A 20,231-nucleotide genomic window follows, 5' to 3' on the forward strand; every position below is an offset into this window, starting at 1 on the left:
GCGCGAGGCCCTGTGCTGGCCCGAGGAGGCCGTGGCCTCCTTCCCGCACAACGGGAGGCCGCGGGGAGCCGTCCCCCGGTTGTCCCCGGGGCAGCTGGCCCGCCTGCGGGCTTGGAACGCCTTGGACTGGGCTCTCTACGGCCACCTCAACCGCTCCTTCTGGCGCCGCGCCGCCGCCTTCGGGCCGGCCCGCATGGCCGCCGAGGTGGCGAGGCTGCGGCGGAGGCGCGAGGCCTTGGCCCGGAGGTGTTTTCGGGGCGGGGGTCCCCTGCCCGGCCCCGCTATCGCCGACGGGAGGTTGCGCCCCTTCCAGCCGGCCCGCGGCGGGGCGGCCATCCTGGGCTACGCGTTGAAAGCCGGGCTGGAGGCCGGCGAGAGGGAGGCGTGCGCCAGGATGGCCACCCCCGAGCTGCAGTACAAGGACATCTTGGACCGCAGGCAGTTCGGGGGGGGCAACGGGAGCGCGGGGTAGCGTGGCGGGGGGGGGGAGGAGAAGGGGGAAGGGGGTCCCGGCCTCGGTTGGTCTGGGGGGGGGACGGGTTAGCTGTGGGATGGGTCTGTGCCTCAGTTTACCCATCAGGGTAATGGGTTTGTGCCTCAGTTTACCTGCTCTGAGCAATGGGTGAGCTGTGGTATGGGTCTGTGCCTCAGTTTACCCATCTGGGTAATGGGTTTGTGCCTCAGTTTGCCTGGTCTGAGCATTGGGCCAACTGTGGCATAGACACGTGCCTCAGTTTACCCATCTGGGTAACGGACCTGTGCCTCATTTTACTTGCTCTGAGCAATGGGTGAGCCGTGGGACAGGTCTGTGCCTCAGTTTACCCATCTGGGTAATGGGTTTGTGGCTTGGTTTGCCCTTCTGAGTAATGGGTTTGTGCCTCAGTTTGCCTGCTCTGAGCAATGGGTGAGCTGTGGTACAGGGTCTGTGCCTCAGTTTACCCATCTGAATAATGGGTTTGTGCCTCGGTTTGCCTGTTCTGAGCAATGGGTCAGCTGTGGTACCGGTTTGTGCCTCAGTTTACCCATCTGGGTAATGGGTTTGTGCCTCGATTTGCCTGGTCTGAGCATTGGGTCCACTGTGGCATAGACATGTGCCTCAGTTTACCCATCTGAATAATGAGATTGTGCCTCAGTTTGTCTGTTCTGAGCAATGGGTCAGCTGTGGTACAGGTTTGTGCCTCAGTTTACCCATCTGGGAAATGGGTTTGTGCCTCAGTTTGTCTGCTCTGAGCAATGGGTCAGTGTAGTAAGGGCTTGTGCCTCAGTTTACCCATCTGGGTAATGGGTTTGTGCCTCAGTTTGCCTGTTCCGAGCAATGGGTCAGCTGTGGTATGTGTCTGTGCCTCAGTTTACCCATCTGAATAATGGGTTTGTGCCTCGGTTTGCCTGCTCTGAGCAATGGGTGAGCCATGGTACAGGTCTATGCCTCAGTTTACCCATCTGGGAAATGGGTTCATGCCTCTGTTTACCCTTCTGTGCAATGGGTCTCCACGGTACAGCTCCTTGCCTCAGTTTACCCGTCTGAGTTATGGGTTCTGTCCCCCCCCTCGGTACGGCTCCAGGCCTCAGTTTACGTGGCCTGGGCAACGGGTCGCCACGGTACGGATCCATGCCTCAGTTTACCCCCTCTCAACACCCCCCCCCTCAACCCCATGGGGATCGGGGTCCCCCCATGGGCAACGCCCCCCCCCCAAACTATATTGGGGATCGGACCCCCCCCAGCTACCACTTCGTGCCTCAGTTTACCTGTCTGTGTAATGGGTACGCATATCACCACTTTGTGCCTCAGTTTACCCAGCTGAGTAACGGGCACATTAACGGTTTGTGCCTCAGTTTACCCGGCTGTGTAATGGGTACGCGTATCACCACTTAGTGCCTCAGTTTACCTGTCTGTGTAATGGGCATAGCGTCAGTTCCTGCCTCAGTTTACCCGCCTGTGCGATGGGTGCGTTTAACACTTCGTGCCTCGGTTGACCCCTCTTTATAGCGGGCGCAGTAACGGCTCGTGCCTCAGTTTACCTGCCTGCGTAATGGGTACTCACAGCACTACTTCATGTCTGCGTAATGGGCATACTAACACTTTGTGCCTCAGTTTACCTGCCTGTATAATGGGCACACACATTACCACTCCGTGCCTCAGTTTACCCAGCTGCGTAATGGGTATCATAGCAGTTTGTGCCTCAGTTTACCTGGCTGTGTAGTGGGTATATTAACGGTTAGTGCCTCAGTTTACCCGGCTGTGTAATGGGTACGCGTATCACCACTCCGTGCCTCAGTTTACTTGGCTGTGTAATGGCCGTAGGGGCAGTTTGTGCCTCGGTTTACCCATCTGAGCAATGGGCACAGCCAGTACCACTCCGTGCCTCAGTTTACCCAGCTGTGTAATGGGTATAAAAGCAGTTTGTGCCTCAGTTTACCTGGCTGTATAATGGGTATATTAACGGTTTGTGCCTCAGTTTACCCAGCTGCGTAATGGGCACACCTAGCACTGCTCTGTGCCTCAGTTTACCCAGCTGTATAATGGGTATTAAAGCAGTTTGTGCCTCAGTTTACCCATCTGAGCAATGGGTCCGCGTATCACCACTTTGTGCCTCAGTTTACCCGGCTGTGTAATGGGAATATTAACCCTTTGTGCCTCGGTTTACCCGTCTGAGCAATGGGCCCCTTCCCTGCTGACGTCAAAGGGGCGGGGCCTGCCCACGGTACCGCCCCCACGCTTTGCGTCGCGTAGCTATGGCAATAAAACTGGAATCGGACGCTGATTGGGCGCCACTGCTGTCAATCAAAGGCTGGGATCCCGCCCCCCCGTGGGAGCCGCCCATCGATGCGCTCGGTGCTCCTCTCGTCGACCTGTCTCCCTGGCAACCGAAGCGCGAGGCCGGAACCGGAAGTTGGTTCCCCTACTGAGCTCCGTTGTCACGGCAACGGCAGCGCGGGGCCGGAACCGGAAGTCAACTCTCATTCTGAAGCTGGTTGCTATGGCAACAGCAGCTCGGGACGAAACTGGAAGTCAGCCCTCCTAATGAGTGTGGTTGCCACGGCAACGGCAGCGCGGGGCCGGAACCGGAAGTCGTCTCGTTGCTACCGCAGCGGCAGCGCGGGGCCGAACCGGAAGTTACCTCGTTGCCACGGCAATGTGGGGGCTGAACCGGAAGTGCTGCTGTTGCCACGGCAACGACAGCGCGGACCCGGAACCGGAAGCCATCCCCCTTACTGCTCCCGGTTTCCTTAGCAACGGCGGCGCCGCGGGGCCGGAAGCGGAAGCTTATCCGGAAGCGGAAGCCTCCCGGTGCCGGTGGCGGCTCCGGTCGCGGCCCCGCGGCGGGGCGGCCATGGAGTCGCAGTGCGAGTACTTCATGTACTTCCCCGCCGTCCCCTTCGCCGCCCGCGAGCTCCTCACGGGGGAACCGGGCCGTTACCGGGCCCTGCCCCGCCGCAACCACCTCTACCTGGGCGAAACCGTCCGCTTCCTCCTCGTCCTCCGCTGCCGCCCCGGCCCCGGGCCCGGCCGGCCGGCTTGGGCCGAGCTCGCCGCTTCCCTGGCGGCTTTGGCAAGCGTCAGCCCCGGCCCCGGGGCTGCGGAGCCCGGGGGGGAACGGGAAGGGCCCGGGGGGGCGGCGGAGGATGGGGCCGGGTCCCCCCCGGCCGCGGTGTTCCGGGAGTGCCGCGCGCTGCTCACGCACGGGCAGGGGGCGCCGGGGAGGCCGGCGGCGGGGGTGGGTGAAAGGGGGGGGAGAAATGGGGGGGGAGGGGGTAAAAGGGGGGGGGGGTGGGAAATGGGGGAGTGGAGGGGGGAAATGAGGAGGTGGGGGGGGGAAATGGGGGGGGTAAAAGGGGGAGTGGGGGGGGAAATAGGGGGGGGGGGAGGTGGGGGGCAAAAATGGGGAGGAGGGGGGTCAAAAGGGGGAAGGGGAGGGGAATGGGGGGGTAAAAGGGGGAGTTGGGGGGTAAAATGGGGGAGTGGGGGGCAAAAATGGGGAGAGGGGGGTGAAAAGGGGGAGGGGGAGGGGAATGGGGGGGTAAAAGGGGGAGTGCGGGGATGAAATGGGGAGGGGAGGGTAAAAGGGGGCGGTAAAATGGGGAGTGGGGGGGAAATGGGGGGGTTGAGGGACAAAAATGGAGAGGAGGTGGGGTAAAAAGGGGGAGTGGAAGGGTAAAACGGAGAAGGGGGAGGGTAAAAGGGGGAGGGGGGGGGAGATGGGGGGGTGGAGGGCAAAAATGGGGAGGGGGAGGGTAAAAAGGAGGAGGGGGAGTGTTAAAGGGGGAATGGGGGAAAGATGGGGGTAAAAATGGGAGGAGGGGGGTCAAAAGGGGGAAGGGGAGGGGAATGGGGGGGTAAAAGGGGGAGGGGGAGGGAAATGGGGGAGTGGGGGAGAAATGGAGGGGGTGGAGGGCAAAAATGGGGAGGAGTGGGGGGTCAAAAGGGGGAGGGGGAGGGTAAAAGGGGGAGTGGGGGGGAGATGGGGGGGTAAAAATGGGGAGGAGGAGGGTAAAAAGAGGGGGGAGGGGGATACGGGGACGGAAATAGGAAGGGGAGGGAAGTGGGGGAGTAGGGGGGTGAAATGGGGGGGTAAAAGGGGAAGGAGGGGGGTAAAATGGGGAGGGGGAGAGAAATGAGTGGGCAAAATTGGGAAGGGAGGGCAAAGGGGGGGGGAATCGGGGGGTAAAATGGGGAGAAGGGGGTAAAAAGGGGAGTTGAGGGGGTGGAAGGGGGGGAGAGGGGTAAAAATGGGGAGGGGGAAATAGGGAGGGGGAGAATGGGGGGGTAAAAGGGGGAGAGGGAGGTAAAAAGGGGGGGAGGGAAATGGGGGGGTAAAAGGGGGAAGGGGGGGTGAAAGGGGGAGAGAAATGGGGTAAAAATGGGGAGGAGGGGAAATGGGGAGGGGGTAAAATAAGGGGGGGGATGGTAAAATAGGGATGAAGTGGGGAGGGGGAGAAAATTGGGAGGGGGAGAAATTGGGGGGGGCAGAGAACAAAATGGGGGGCGTGGGGACGAAGGGAGGGCAGGAAGGGGGGTGGGGGGACAAAAGGGGGGGTATGGGGACAAAAAGGGGGACGTGGGGATGAAGGGGGGGGCATGGGGTTAAGGAGGGGGTGTAGGGATGAAGGGGGGGCTGTGGCTGAGCCCCCCCCCCCCCCGTGTGCCCCCCCCCCAGCTGCCGGTGGAGGACCCCATCGTGTGCCCGGACGAGGTGATCTTCCCGCTCACCATCGCCCTGGACAAGCTGCCCCCCGGCACTGTCAAGGCCAAGGTGAGGACACGGGGACCTTGGGGACATCGTGGGGACCTTGGGGACACCTTGGGGACACCATGGGGACCTCGGGGACATTGTGGGGACATTGTGGGGACTGTGGGGACCTCAGGGGCACCATGGGGGACTTGGGAAATATGTGGAGTCCCCTCAGGGACCTTGGGGACACCTTGGGGACATCGTGGGGACCTTGGGGACACCATGGGGACCTCGGGGAGGGTGTGGGGACATCGTGGGGACCTCGGGGGCACCATGGGGAACTTGGGAACTGTGTGGGGACCTCGGGGACGGCTTGGGGACATTGTGGGGGCTTTGGGGACCTCAGGGGCACCATGGGGAACTTGGGAATCATGTGGGGACCCCTCATGGATCTCAGGGACATCGTGGGGACCTTGGGGACAGTGTGGGGACATTGTGGGGACCTTGGGGATCTCTTGGGGACCTCGGGGACATTATGGGAACACCATGGGGGTCTTGGGAACTGTGGGGACATTGTGGGGACCTTAGGGACATTATGGGGACCATGGGGATCTCAGGAGTTGTGTGGGGACCTTGGGGACCTCTCGGGGATTTGGGGACAGTGCAGGGACCTTGGGGACCTGGGGGACATTGTGGGGACCTCGGGGAGCTCAGGGGCTGCGTGGGGACCTTGGGGGTGTCACAGGGACCTTGGGGACATCGCGGGGACTTTTGGGGACCTTGGGGACTTCTTGAGGACCTTGGGGACACCGTGGGGACCTTGGGGACATCGCGGGGACACCCCAGCCCGCACCTCACCACCACTTCGAGGCCGCAGAGCCAGCACCGGGGCCCCCCTCCCCGACCCCACAGCGGGATTTGGGGACATCTCAGGGTGCTCAGCCGCCCGGGGGTGGCCGTCCCCGTTGTCCCCATTGTCCCCGTTGTCCCCAACGTGTCCCCGATGTCCCCAGATCGTGGTGACAGTGTGGAAGAGGGACACGGAGCCGGCCGAGCTGCAGGAGGGCGGCGGTTACCTGGGGCTGCTGCAGAGCCGCGCGCCCGCGCACGTCTTCCGCCAGGAGCAGGGCGCCTTCAAGGCCCAGGGTAGGGTCCCCTCGTGTCCCCTCGTGTCCCTTTGGGTCCCCCGGGGTCCCCTCCTGTCCCTTGGGGTCCCCCGGTGTCCCCTCAGCGCCTGTCCCCGCAGTGAGCACCCTGCTGACCGTGCTGCCGCCGCCCGTGGTGCGGTGCCGCCAGCTGACCGTGTCCGGCAAGTACCTGACGGTGCTGAAAGGTGAGGGGACGATTTGGGGACATTTTGGGGACACCACAGGGTCAGGGGGATGCTATGGGGACGCTATGGGGTCAGGGGGACGCTGCAGGGACATTATCGGGGCATAAATGGGGACAGGGAGCAAGTACATGATGGTGCTGAAAGGTGAGGGGAGGTTTTGGGGACGTTAAGGGGACATTGTGGGGACACCATGGGGACAGGGGGACCCTGTGGGGACACCACGGGGATGGAGGGACCTTATGGGGACACTACGGGGTCAGGGGGACGCCACAGGGACACTATGGGGCACTATGGGGACATTATCAGGACATAAATGGGGACAGGGCAGCGAGTACCTGACGGCGCTGAAAGGTGAGGGGACGTTTTGGGGACGTTACGGGGACATTGTGGGGTCGGGGGGACACTATGGGGTCAGGGGGACGCCACAGGGACATTATGGGGCACTATGGGGACATTATTGGGGTATAAATGGGGACAGGGGGCAAGTACCTGATGGTGCTGAAAGGTGAGGGGATGTTATGGGGACATTATGGGGACGTTGTGGGGACATGGGGACAGAAATGGGGACGGGAGAGCATAAATGGGGACATTATGGGGATAGGGGACATAAATGGGGACATTATGGGGACAGGGGACAGAAATGGGGACAGAAATGGGGAGAGCTGGGGTGGGGACAAGGATCCCAGGGTGAATGGGATGGGGACAGGGGACAGTTGGGATGGGGAAAGGGACCCCAGGATGTATGGGATTGGGGACAGGGGCTTTTGGGACAAGGACGGGGACTTTTGGGATAGGAACAGGGACCCCAGGGTGAATGGGACTGGGGACAGGGACCTTTTGGGACGGGGACAGGGGCCTTTGGGACAGGGACAGGGGCCTTTGGGATAGGAACAGGGACCCCAGGGTGAATGGGATTGGGGACAGGGACCTTGGGGATGGGGTCAGGGACATTTGGGATGGGACAAGGACGTTTGGAATGGGGACAGGGACATCTGGGATGGAGACAGGGGCCTTTGGGACGGGGACAGGGACATTTGGGACGGGGATAGGGATCTTTGGGACAGGGACATTTGGGATGGGGATAGGGAGCTTTGGGATGGGACAAGGACCTTTGGGATGGCGACAGGGACATTTGGGATGGGACAAGGACCTTTTGGGACGGGGACAGGGACCTTTGGGATGGGACAAGGACCTTTTGGGACGGGGACAGGGACATTTGGGATGGGACAAGGACCTTTAGAATGGGGACAGGGACATCTGGGATGGGACAAGGACCTTTGGGACGGGGACAGGGACATTTGGGATGGGACAAGGACCTTTGGGACGGGGACAGGGACATTTGGGATGGGACAAGGACCTTTTGGGACGGGGACAGGGACATTTGGGATGGGACAAGGACCTTTAGAATGGGGACAGGGACATCTGGGATGGGACAAGGACCTTTGGGACGGGGACAGGGACCTTTGGGATGGGACAAGGACCTTTGGGACGGGGACAGGGACATTTGGGATGGGACAAGGACCTTTGGGACGGGGATAGGGACATTTGGGACGGGACAAGGACCTTTTGGGACGGGGCCAGGACCCAACCCCGCCCCGTGCCCGCAGTGCTGAACGGGTGCTCGCAGGAGGAGATCTCGCTGCGGGACGTCCGCATCCTGCCCAACTTCAACGCCAGCTACCTGCCCGTCATGCCCGACGGCTCCGTGCTGCTGGTCGATGACGTCTGGTGAGCCCCAAACGGCCCCAAAACGGCCCCAAAATCTCCACAAAACGGCCCCGACGGCCCTAAAATAGCCCCGACGGCCCTAAAATAGCCCCGACGGCCCTAAAATGGCCCCAACCGCCCCCAAATGGCCCCAAAACATTTCTAACGTCCCTCAAATGTCCCCAGCACGGCCCCAAAACATCCCGAAAATGCCCCCAAAACATCTCCAGTGTCCCCAAAACATCTCCAATGTCCCCCAAACGCCCCCAAAACATCCCCAACATCCCCAAATGTCCCCAAACCATCCCCAAATGTCCCCAAAACATCTCCAGTGCCCCCAAAACATCTCCAATGTCCCCCAAATGCCTCCGAAACATCCCCAGTGTTCCCCAAACACCCCCAAAACACCCCCAACATACCCCAAACCGTCCCCAAATGTTCCCAAATGTCCCCAAAACATCTCCAATGCCCCTAAAACATCTCCAATGTTCCCCAAACGCCCCCAAAACATCCCCAACATCCCCAAATGTCCCCAAAACATCTCCAATGCCCCTAAAACATCTCCAATGTCCCCCAAATGCCCCCAAAACATCCCCAGTGTTCCCGAAACGCCCCCAAAACACCCCCAACATACCCCAAACCGTCCCCAAATGTCCCCCAAATGCCCCCAAAACATCCCCAGTGTTCCCCAAACGCCCCCAAAGCATCTCCCAACATCCCCCAAACATCCCCAAGTGTCCCCAAACCGTCCCCAAATGTCCCCAAAACATCTCCAATGCCTCCAAAACATCTTCAATGCCCCCAGAACATCTCCAATGTCCCCCAAATGTCCCCAAAACATCCCCAGCGTTCCCCAAACACCCCCAAAACATCCCCAAAATGTCCCCAAATCACCCCCCCAATGTCCCCAAAACATCTCTAATGCCCCCAAAACATCTCCAATGTCCCCCAAATGCCCCCAAAACACCTCCAATGTCCCCCAAACACCCCCAAAGCATCTCCCAACATCCCCAAAACATCCCAAGTGTCCCCAAACCGTCCCCAAATGTCCCCAAAACATCTCCAATCCCTCCAAAACACCTCTGATGTCCCCAAAACATCTCCAGTGTCCCCCAAATGCCCCCAAAACATCCCCAAATGTCCCCAAAACATCTCCAATGCCCCCAAAACATCTCCAATGTCCCCCAAATGCCCCCCAAAACATCCCCAATGTCCCCCAACATCCCCCAAACATCCCTAAGTGTCCCCAAACCGTCCCCAAATGTCCCCAAAACATCTCCAATGCCTCCAAAACATCTCCAATGCCCCCAAAACATCCCCAATGTCCCCCAAACACCCCCAAAGCATCTCCCAACATCCCCCAAACATCCCCCAGCGTCCCCAAACTGTCCCCAAATGTCCCCTAAACATCCCCAGTGTTCCCCAAACGCCCCCAAAACACCCCCAATATCCCCCAAACCGTCCCCAAAACATCTCCAATGCCCCTAAAACATCTCCAATGTCCCCCAAATGCCCCCAAAACACCTCCAGTGTCCCCCAAACACCCCCAAAGCATCTCCCAACGTCCCCAAAACATCCCAAGTGTCCCCAAACCGTCCCCAAATGTCCCCAAAACATCTCCAATCCCTCCAAAACATCTCTGATGTTCCCAAAACATCTCCAATGTCCCCCAAATGTCCCCAAAACATCCCCAAATGTCCCCAAAACATCTCCAATGCCCCCAAAACATCTCCAATGCCCCCAAAACATCTCCAATGTCCCCCAAATGCCCCCAAAACATCCCCAATGTCCCCCAACATCCCCCAAACATCCCCAAGTGTCCCCAAACCGTCCCCAAATGTCCCCAAATGTCCCCAAAACATCTCCAATGCCCCCAAAACATCCCCAATGTCCCCCAAATACCCCCAAAGCATCTCCCAACATCCCCCAAACATCCCCCAGCGTCCCCAAACTGTCCCCAAATGTCCCCTAAACATCCCCAGTGTTCCCCAAACGCCCCCAAAACACCCCCAATATCCCCCAAACCGTCCCCAAATGTCCCCAAAACATCTCCAATGCCCCTAAAACATCTCCAATGTCCCCCAAATGCCCCCAAAACATCCCCAATGTCCCCCAAACACCCCCAAAGCATCTCCCAACGTCCCCAAAACATCCCAAGTGTCCCCAAACCGTCCCCAAATGTCCCCAAAACATCTCCAATGCCTCCAAAACATCTCCAATGTCCTCAAAACATCCCCAATGTCCCCCAAATGCCCCCAAAATACCTCCAGTGTCCCCCAAACACCCCCAAAGCATCTCCCAACGTCCCCAAAACATCCCCAAGTGTCCCCAAACCGTCCCCAAATGTCCCCAAAACATCTCCAATGCCCCCAAAACATCTCCAATGCCCCCAAAACATCTCCAATGCCTCCAAAACATCTCCAATGCCCCCAAAACATCCCCAATGTCCCCCAAACGCCCCCAAAACACCCCCAACGTCCCCAATTATCCCCCGAACGTCCCCAAACCATCCCCCAAACGTCCCCAAAATGTCCCCGCAGCCACCACTCGGGCGAGGTCCCCGTGGGCGCCTTCTGCCGCGTGGCGGGCGCGGGCTCGGCGTGTCCCTGCGCCCTCAGCGCCCTGGAGGAGCACAACTTCCTCTTCCAGCTCCAGGCCCCCGAGAGGCCCCCCGAGGACGCCAAGGAGGTGGGGGGGGCACGGGGGGGGGCAGGGGAACAAGGGGGGGGGCACAGGGGTGTGGGGGGGCAGGGGGGTTTTGGGGGCGCAGGGGGGAATGGGGGGAAATGGGGATATGGGGGCAGCATGGGGGAATAGGGGGGCATGGGGATATGGGGGGGACACGGGGGGGGGCAGGGGGGCGCGGGGGGGGCAGGGGGGCGTGGGGGGGGCAGGGGAACAAGGGGGGGCACGGGGGTTTTGGGGGCGCAGGGGGGAATGGGGGGAAATGGGGGGAAATGGGGATATGGGGGCAGCATGGGGGAATAGGGGGGCATGGGGATATGGGGGGGGCATGGGGATATGGGGGGGACACGGGGGGGGGCAGGGGGGCGCGGGGGGGGCAGGGGAACAAGGGGGGGCAGGGGGGAGTGGGGGGTCAGGGGGGTATTGGGGGCGCAGGGGGGAATGGGGGAAACAGGGGGAAAAAGGGGATATGGAGGGGACAATGGGGATATGGGGGGGGGCATGGGGGTGTGGGGGGGGCACAGGGGAATGGGGGGGGCAAGGGGGTGTGGGGGGTGTACGGGCGAATGGGGTGGTATGGGGGGAAAATGGGGGGAAATGGGGATATGGGGGGAAGTGGGGATATGGGGGCAGCACGGGGGAATGGGGGGGACACGGGTGTGGGGGGGTGCAGGGGATGGGGGGGAAATAGGGGATGTGGGGGGGGCAAGGAGGAATGGGGGGAAATGGGGATAAATCGTCCTTTTTGGGGGCACCTTGGGGACCATCCCCAGGGCAACCCCGTTTGGGGACGCTGGGGACCGTCCCGGTGCCCCCCCCCTTGCCGGGGACAGGGGGGTGAGGATTTTGGGGTCCCTTTGTGCCCCCCCCCCCCCCCCAGGGCCTGGAGGTGCCCCTGGTGGCCGTGGTGCAGTGGTCGACCCCAAAGCTGCCCTTCACCAGCAGCATCTACACCCACTACCGGTGAGAGCCCCCCCCCCGACCCCAAAACCCCCACCCTAAACATGAGGGACCCCAAAATCCTGTGCCCAACAAGGAGGGACCCCAAAACCCCGACCCTAAAAAGGAGGGACCCCAAAGTCCTGTTCCAACGAGGAGGGACCCCAAAACCCCCACCCTAAACAGGAGGGACCCCAAAACCCCCACCCTAAACAGGAGGGACCCCAAAACCCTGACCCTAAAAAGGAGGGACCCCAAAATCCTGTGCCCAACAAGGAGGGACCCCAAAACCCTGACCCTAAAAAGGAGGGACCCCAAAATCCTGTTCCAACGAGGAGGGACCCCAAAACCCCCACCCTAAACAGGAGGGACCCCAAAACCCCCACCCTAAACAGGAGGGACCCCAAAACCCCGACCCTAAATAGGAGGGACCCCAAAACCCCGACCCTAAACAGGAGGGATCCCAAAACCCTATCCCCCGCAAGGAGAGATCCCAAAACCGGAGGGACCCCAAAACCCCATCCCCAACAAGGAGGGACCCCAAAACTTCATCCCTAAATAGGAGGGACCCCAAAACCCTGATCCTAAAAAGGAGGGACCCCAAAGTCCTGTTCCAACGAGGAGGGACCCCAAAACCCTGACCCTAAAAAGGAGGGACCCCAAAATCCTGTGCCCAACGAGGAGGGACCCCAAAACCCCGACCCTAAAAAGGAGGGACCCCAAAATCCTGTGCCCAACGAGGAGGGACCCCAAAACCCCGACCCTAAAAAGGAGGGACCCCAAAGTCCTGTTCCAACGAGGAGGGACCCCAAAACCCCCACCCTAAACAGGAGGGACCCCAAAACCCCCACCCTAAACAGGAGGGGCCCCCAAAAACCTGTCCCTAAACAGGAGGGACCCCAAAACCCCGACCCTAAACAGGAGGGGCCCCAAAAACCCGTCCCTAAACGGGAGGGGCCCCCAAAACCCCGTTGCCACTGTCCCCATCCCCTGACCCCAGGCTGTGAGGTGACCCCCTTGGTGTCCCTGTCCCCATGTCCCCGAGTTATCAGGTGCCCCCCCGATGTCCCCATCCCCCCCCGATGTCCCTGTCCCCTTGTCCCCAAGTTCCCAGGTGCTCCCCTGATGTCCCAAAGCCCCCCTGACGTCCCTGTCCCCATGTCCCCAAGTTCCCAGGTGCCCCCCTGATGTCCCTGTCCCCCTGATGTCCCCATGTCCCCAAGTTACGAGGTGCCCCCCTGGTGTCCCCATCCCCCCCTGATGTCCCTGTCCCCCCCTGATGTCCCTGTCCCCCCCCAATGTCCCTGTCCCTATATCCCCAAACTACGAGGTGCCCCCTCAGTGTCCCCATGTCCCCAAGTTACGAGGTGCCCCCCTGATGTTCCTGTCCCCTTGATGTCCCTGTCCCCATGTCCCCAAACTATGAGGTGTCCCCGCAGTGTCCCCATGTCCCCGAGTTACCAGGTGCCCCCCTGACGTCCCTGTCCCCCCCCTGATGTCCCCATCCCCCCCTGATGTCCCTGTCCCCCCCGATGTCCCTAAGTCCCCAAACTATGAGGTGTCCCCTCAGTGTCCCCATGTCCCCGAGTTAGTAGGTGCCCCCGTGACGTCCCTGTCCCCCCAATGTCCCTGTCCCTGTGTCCCCAAGTTCCCAGGTGCTCCCCTGATGTCCCAAAGCCCCCCTGACGTCCCTGTCCCCATGTCCCCAAGTTCCCAGGTGCCCCCCTGATGTCCCTGTCCCCCTGATGTCCCCATGTCCCCAAGTTACAAGGTGCCCCCCTGGTGTCCCCATCCCCCCCCGATGTCCCTGTCCCTATATCCCCAAACTACGAGGTGCCCCCTCAGTGTCCCCATGTCCCCGAGTTACGAGGTGCTCCCCTGATGTCCCCAAGTTACGAGGTGCCCCCCTGATGTCCCTGTCCCCATGTCCCCAAGTTATGAGGTCCCCCCGACGTTCCTGTCCCCTTGACGTCCCTGTCGCCCCCCGATGTCCCTGTCCCTGTATCCCCAAACTATGAGGTGCCCCCTCAGTGTCCCCAAGTTACGAGGTGCCCCCCTGACATCCCCATCCCCTGCTGATGTCCCTGTCCGCCCCCCGACGTCCCCGTCCCCCCCGATGTCCCTGTCCCCCTGACGTCCCTGTCCCCATGTCCCCAAGTTCCCAGGTGCCCCCCTGACGTCCCTGTCCCCCTGATGTCCCCATGTCTCTGAGTTACGAGGTGCCCCCCTGACATCCCCATCCCCTGCTGACATCCCCGTCCCCCTGACGTCCCCCTGACGTCCCCGTGTCCCCCCCCTGTCCCCGTGTCCCCCCCCCAGGCTGCCCAGCATCCGCCTGGAGCGTCCCCGCTTCGTGATGACGGCCGCCTGCGAGTCCCCGGTGCGGGCGCGGCAGCGTTTCACCGTCACCTACACCCTGCTCAACGAGCTGCACGACTTCCTCGCCGTGCGCCTCGTCTGGACGCCCGACACCGCCACCGCCGGTGGGACGGGGACAGGGGGACACGGGGACAACAGTGGGGACAGGGACGGGATGGGGATGGGATGGGGATGGGGACAGGATGGGGACAAGGGACAGGATAGGATGGGATGGGGATGGGGACAGGGAGAGGGGATGGGGACAGGGAGAGGGGATGGGGACAGAGACAGGATGGGGACAGGGACAGGGGGACACGGGGACAACAGTGGGGACGGGGTGGGGACGGGATGGGATAGGATGGGATGGGATGGGGACAAGGGACAGGATAGGATGGGATGGGGATGGGGACAGGGAGAGGGGATGGGGACAGGGAGAGGGAATGGGGACAGAGACAGGATGGGGACGGGGACAGGGGGACACGGGGACAACAGTGGGGACAGGGACGGGATGGGGACGGGATGGGGATGGGATGGGGATGGGGACAGGATGGGGACAAGGGACAGGATAGGATGGGATGGGGATGGGGACAGGGAGAGGGGATGGGGACAGGGACAGGATGGGGACAGGGACAGGGGGACAAGGGGACAACAGTGGGGACGGGGTGGGGACGGGAATAGGGACAGGATGGGGACGGGATGGAATGGGGATGGAATGGGATGGGGACAGGGAGAGGGGACAGGGTGGGGATAGGGAACAGGGTAGAATGGGATGGAGACAGGAATAGGGACAGGATGGGGACAGGATGGGGACGGGGACAGGGGGACAAGGGGACAGAATGGGGATGGGGACAGGGAGAGGGGAGGGGGACAGGGACAGGAATGGGAATGGGGACAGGGAGAGGGGACAGGATGGGATGGGGACAAGATGGGGATGGGATGGGGACAGGGGACAGGGTGGGGATGGGGACAGGGGACAAGGGGACAGGAGTGGGGACAGGAATAGGGACAGGAATAGGGACAGGATGGGGATGGGGACAGGGAGAGGGGATGGGGACAGGGATAGGGGACAGGATGGAGTGGGGACAAGATGGGGATGGGATGGAATGGGATGGGGACAGGGGACAAGGGGACAGGTGACAGGGCACAGGATGGGGATGGGGATGGAATGGGATGGGGACAAGAATGGGGACGGGATGGGGATAGGATGGGATGGGGACAGGGGATAGGGACAAGGACAGGGGATGGAATGGGGACAGGAACAGGGGATGGGGACAGGGAGAGGGGACAGGAACAGGGACAGGAGTGGGGACAGGATGGGGATGGAATGGGATGGGGACAGGATGGGGACAAGGGAATGGGGAAGGATGGGGACAAGGCACGGGGACAGAGGACAAATAGGGAAAAGAGAGGGGCCGGGATGGGGTCAGGCTTGGTGGGGGGGGACAAGTGAGGGGCTGAGAGGGACCGGGAGGGGACAGGGGAGGCCAGGAGGGGACAGGGGTGACAAGGAGGGGACAAAGGAGGCCAGGAGGGGATGGGGGAGGCCGGGAGGGGACAAATGAGGGGACAAAGGAGGCCAGGAAGGGACAAGGAGTGACCAGGAGGGGACAGGGGAGGCCGGTAGGGGACAAGGGTGACAGGGAGGGGACAGGGGAGGCCAGAAGGGGACAGGGGTGACCTGGAGGGGACAAGGGAGGCCATGAGGGGATGGGGGAGGTCAGGAACAAGCAGGAGGGGACAGGGGAGGCTGGGAGGGGACAGGGGTGACCGGGAGGGGACAAGGGAGGCCATGAGGGGTCAGGGGAGGCCAGGAGGGGACAAGGGTGACCTGGAGGGGACAAGGGAGGCCAGGAGGGAACAGTGGAGGCCAGGAGGGGACAAGGGAGGCTGGGAGGGGACAGTGGAGGCCGGGAGGGGACAGGGGAGGCCGGGAGGGGACAAGGGAGGCCAGAAGGGGACAATGGTGAAAGGGAGGGGACAAGGGAGGCCGGGAGGGGACAAGGGAGGCCGGGAGGGGACAGGAGGTGGCAGCGGCCTCCCCGCCACCCGCAGGGAAGGCCCTGTCGGGCCCCGAGCGCCGCGCCACGCAGGCGGCTCTGGACGCCATCGTGTGCCACACGCCCCTCACCAACCTGGGCTCCTCGCGCAAGGGCAGCGCCCGCACCATCCGCGTCGCCTTCCAGGCCCTGCGCGCCGGCCTCTTCGAGGTGGGGGAGGCCGGGAGGGGAAGGGAGGCCGGGAGGGGAGGGGAAGGGGAGAAGGACGGGGGAGGACGGGGGGGGGACTCGTGGAGTCGCCACGGGTGTGAGTTTCCCCTTCAGGCCCTGGATTTGTCTGCGTGGCCTCCGGGCGAGGCCGTGGGCCTCCAGGGCGGGGAGGGGAGGCTAAACGGGGAGGGGAGGACAAATGGGGAGGGGAGGACAAATGGGGGAGGACAAATGGTGTCACTGAGTCCCTATGTCCCCACCCTGACCCCATATTCCTCTGCCTGCCCACGAGGAGAGGCTGGAGGCCTCCGGGGTCAAAAAGGGGAGGCTGAATTAGGGGAGGACAAATGAGTAGAGGCCAAACGAGGAGGAGAGGGCAAATTAGAGGAGGCTGAACGAGGAAGGGAGGCCAAATGGGGAAATTCATGGTGTGTCCGTGTCCCTGTGTCCCCTCCTCAACCCCATATCCCTCTGCCTGCCCTCGAGGGGAGGCCGGGGGCCTCTGGGGCCAAAAAGGGGAGGCCAAATGAGGAGAGGAGGACAAGTGAGGAAGGGAGGCCAAGTGGGGAAATTTATGGTGTCTCTGCATCCCTACATCCCCTCCTTGACTCCATATCCCTCTGCCCGCCCTCGAGGGGAGGCTGTGGGCCTCCAAGGCCAAAAAGGGGAGGCCAAATGAGGGGAGGCCAAACAAGGAGGAGAGGCCAAATTAGAGGAGGCTGAACGAGGAGAGGAGGCCAAGTGGGGAAATTTATGGTGTCTCTGCATCCCTACATCCCCTCCTCGACCCCATATCCCTCTGCCCGCCCTCGAGGTGAGGCTGGGGGCCTCCGGGGTCAAAAAAGGGAGGCCAAATGAGGAGAGGACAAATTAGAGGAGGCTGAATGAGGAGAGGAGGCCAAATGGGGAAATTCATGGTGTCTCCGTGTCCCTACATCCCCGCCTCGACCCCATATTCCTCTGCCCGCCCTTGAGGTGAGGCTGTGGGCCTCCGAGGCCAAAAATGGGAGTCTGAATTAGGGGAGGCCAAACGAGGGGAGGCCAAACGAGGAGGGGAGGCCAAACGAGGAGGAGAGGCCAAGAGAGGGGAGGCCAAATAGGGAAATTCACAGTGTCTCTGCATGCCTACATCCCCTCCTCGACCCCATATTCCTCTGCTCACCCTTGAGGTGAGGCTGTGGGCCTCCAAGGCCAAAAAGGGGAGGCCAAACGAGGAGGAGAGGCCAAATTAGAGGAGGCTGAACGAGGAGAGGAGGCCAAATGGGGAAATTCACAGTGTTTCTGCATCCCTACATCCCCTCCTCGACCCCATATCCCTCTGCCTGCCCTCGAGGCGAGGCTGGGAGCCTCCGGGGCCAAAAAAGGGAGGCCAAATGAGGAGAGGAGGACAAATGAGAGGAGGACAAGTGAGGAGGGGAGGCCAAATGGGGAAATTTATGGTGTCTCTGCATCCCTACATCCCCTCCTCGACCCCATATTCCTCTGCTCACCCTTGAGGCAAGACTGGAGGCCTCCGAGGCCAAAAAAGGGAGGCCAAATTAGGGGAGGAGAAACGAGGGGAGGCCAAACGAGGAGAGGAGGCCAAAAGAGGGGAGGCCAAATGGGGAAATCCACAGCATCACCGCGTCCCTACATCCCCACCCCGACCCCATATCCCCCTGCCCGCCCTCGAGGGGAGGCCGGGGGCCTCCGAGGCCAAAAAGGGGAGGCCGGGGGGGTCCCGGGCCTCCCCCCTGACCCCCCCCGTGCCCCCCCAGCTGTCGCAGCACATGAAGCTGAAGCTGCAGTTCACGGCCAGCGTGGGCAGCGCCGAGGCGCGGGCGCTATCGCGACGCAGCAGCCCCGGCAGCCCGGCGGTGAGGGACCTGGTGGAGAGGCACCAGGCGGGCCTGGGGCGCTCCCAGTCCTTCTCCCACCAGCAGCCGGCCCGCGGCCACCTCATCAGGTGGGTTTTGGGGCAAAAAAGGGGGATTTGGGGCAATATATGGGGGGTTTGGGGGGAAATAGGGGTGTTTTCAGAGGGTTTGGAGGGGAAATATGGGGGTTTTGGGGTATGGGGTCGGGCCTGGGGCGCTCCCAGTCCTTCTCCCACCAGAAGCTGTCCTGTGGACAGCTCATCAGGTGGGTTTTGGGGCCAAAACCAGGGATTTTGGGCATTATATATTTTATTTGAGGAGGGAAATATAGAGGTTTGGGGGGAAATAGGGGATTCTGGGGGGAAATGTGGGGGTTTTGGGGTATGGGGTTGGGCCCAGCGTGCCCCCAGTCCTTCTCCCACCAGCAGCCAGCCCGCGGCCACCTCATCAGGTGGGTTTTGAGGCAAAAAACAGGGATTTTGGGCAATATTCATGGTGGTTTGGGGGAAAATATGGAATTTTGTGGAGGGAAATATGGGTGTTTTGGGGTATGGGGTCAGGCCTGGGATGCTCCCAGTTCTTCTCCCACCAGTAGCCGGCCCGTAACCACATCATCAGGTGGGTTTTGGGGCAAAAAATGGGGATTTGGGGCAATATATATTTTTTTGGGGGGGGGAATATGAGAGTTTTTTTGGGGAAATATGGAGTTTGGGGGGGAAATATGGGGGTTTTGGGGTATGGGGTCAGGCCTGGGGTGCTCCCAGTCCTTCTCCCACCAGCAGATGGCCTGTGGCCACCTCATCAGCTGGGTTTTGGGGCAAAAAACAGGGATTTGGTGCAATACATGGTGGTTTTGGGGCAAATAAGGGCGTTTGGGGGGAAATATGGCGATTTTGGGGTGTGTGTGGGGGGGTTTTGGGGTATGGGGTCAGACCTGGGGACACCCCCAGTCCTCCCCCCATCATCCACCCCTTTTGGGGATACTTTGTGCCCCCCCCCCTTTCTTTTTGGGACCGTTTTGAGCCCCCAGCCCTTTGGGGACCCTTTTTATGCCCACAACCCTCCTTTTTGGGACATTTCGGGGTCGTCCCACCCCCACCCTTTTTTTTTTTTTTTTCCAGGTCGGGCAGCGTGATGGAGCGCCGCGCCATCACCCCCCCGGTGGGGTCCCCGGTGGGACGCCCCCTCCCCGCGCCCCCCCCGGAGCGAGCAGCCCTGTCCCTGGACAAGATCGCCAAGAGGGAGTGCAAGGTGCTGGTGGTGGAGCCCGTCAAGTGACCCCCCCCCAAAAAAAAAACCCAAAATCGGCTGGACGGGGGGGGATTTGGGGCAGGGGGCGCGCGGGGACCCTGGTTTTTTTATGGGGGGGGGGCTGAGCCTGCTGCTTCGCTGCCACGTGCCACGGGGGGGGGGACACAAAGGGGTTGTCCCCAAGCCTGGGGGACAAAGGGGACCCCAAATGGGGTGACAAAGGGGGTCCCCAATCCCGGGGGGGGGGGGCACACAATGATTTTGGGGACGGGGGGACGCGTCCCGCGCTGTTTACACGATCCGGCTGCTTTTGGGGACAAAACGGGGGGATTTGGGGCCGTTGGGGACCCGCACTGCCAAGCCCTGTGCCCCTTTTGGGGGGGGGGGGCAATGGGGACGTCCCCACATTGTCACCCCCCCACCCCCCCGGCCACGGGTGGCACTTTACGTCTGTGTTATTTATTGGGGCCAATAAAGGCGGCGGCGCCGCCGGGGTGATGGTGACATCGGGGTGACAGTGACATCGGGGGGGTGACAATGGCATCGGGGGGGTGGCGGTGACATCAAGGGGGTGGCAGTGACATAGGGGTGGTGGCGGTGATGTCGGGGGGGTGATAATGGGATCGGGTGACAAGGTGACAAGGAGTGGGGTGGTGACAGTGACACTGGGACGGTGACAAGGACACTGGGATTGTGACAGTGACGTTGTGACAGTGACACTGGG

At 61.7% G+C, this 20,231-nt stretch overlaps 2 protein-coding genes across 3 annotated transcripts; both read left to right on the forward strand.

The window, feature by feature from the left end:
- Positions 1–4: 4 nt before the first annotated feature.
- GAL3ST4 (galactose-3-O-sulfotransferase 4) lies at positions 5–764 on the forward strand (the record flags this gene model as incomplete). The annotated part of the gene is made up of 1 exon (XM_084540413.1): positions 5–764. A coding segment is annotated over one exon (468 nt), but the record flags the coding sequence as incomplete, so codon positions are not given.
- Positions 765–3,240: 2,476 nt separating this feature from the next.
- On the forward strand, positions 3,241–20,011 carry TRAPPC14 (trafficking protein particle complex subunit 14). 2 transcript variants are annotated; one of them, XM_084540409.1, is made up of 11 exons: positions 3,241–3,716; positions 5,157–5,252; positions 6,185–6,317; positions 6,418–6,504; positions 8,112–8,232; positions 10,752–10,899; positions 11,777–11,859; positions 14,155–14,318; positions 16,246–16,400; positions 18,158–18,345; positions 19,378–20,011. In XM_084540409.1, exons 1-11 carry the CDS (start codon positions 3,333–3,335, stop codon positions 19,532–19,534), a joined length of 1,716 nt encoding a protein of 571 aa, XP_084396535.1. In that variant the 5' UTR covers positions 3,241–3,332; the 3' UTR covers positions 19,535–20,011. The 2 variants fall into 2 exon arrangements, with proteins under 2 accessions (XP_084396535.1, XP_084396536.1); XM_084540410.1 differs by lacking the exons at positions 3,241–3,716; positions 5,157–5,252; positions 6,185–6,317 and having other exon boundaries at positions 6,442–6,504; positions 8,132–8,232.
- The last annotated feature ends 220 nt before the right edge of the window (positions 20,012–20,231 follow it).

The sequence above is a fragment of the Aythya ferina genome (genome assembly GCF_964211825.1).
Source record: "Aythya ferina genome assembly, contig: HAP1_SCAFFOLD_602, whole genome shotgun sequence".
Lineage (NCBI taxonomy): Eukaryota > Metazoa > Chordata > Aves > Anseriformes > Anatidae > Aythya > Aythya ferina.

What these genes read in the sequence shown, in the direction of transcription:
- TRAPPC14 (XM_084540409.1), top strand. Translation starts at nt 3,333, where the DNA reads ATGGAGTCGCAGTGCGAGTACTTCATGTACTTCCCCGCCGTCCCCTTC. An exon ending in GGGCGCCTTCAAGGCCCAGG is followed by an intron (nt 6,318 to 6,417) that starts GTAGGGTCCCCT and finishes CTGTCCCCGCAG; the next exon opens with TGAGCACCCTGCTGACCGTG. An exon ending in AGCATCTACACCCACTACCG is followed by an intron (nt 11,860 to 14,154) that starts GTGAGAGCCCCC and finishes TCCCCCCCCCAG; the next exon opens with GCTGCCCAGCATCCGCCTGG.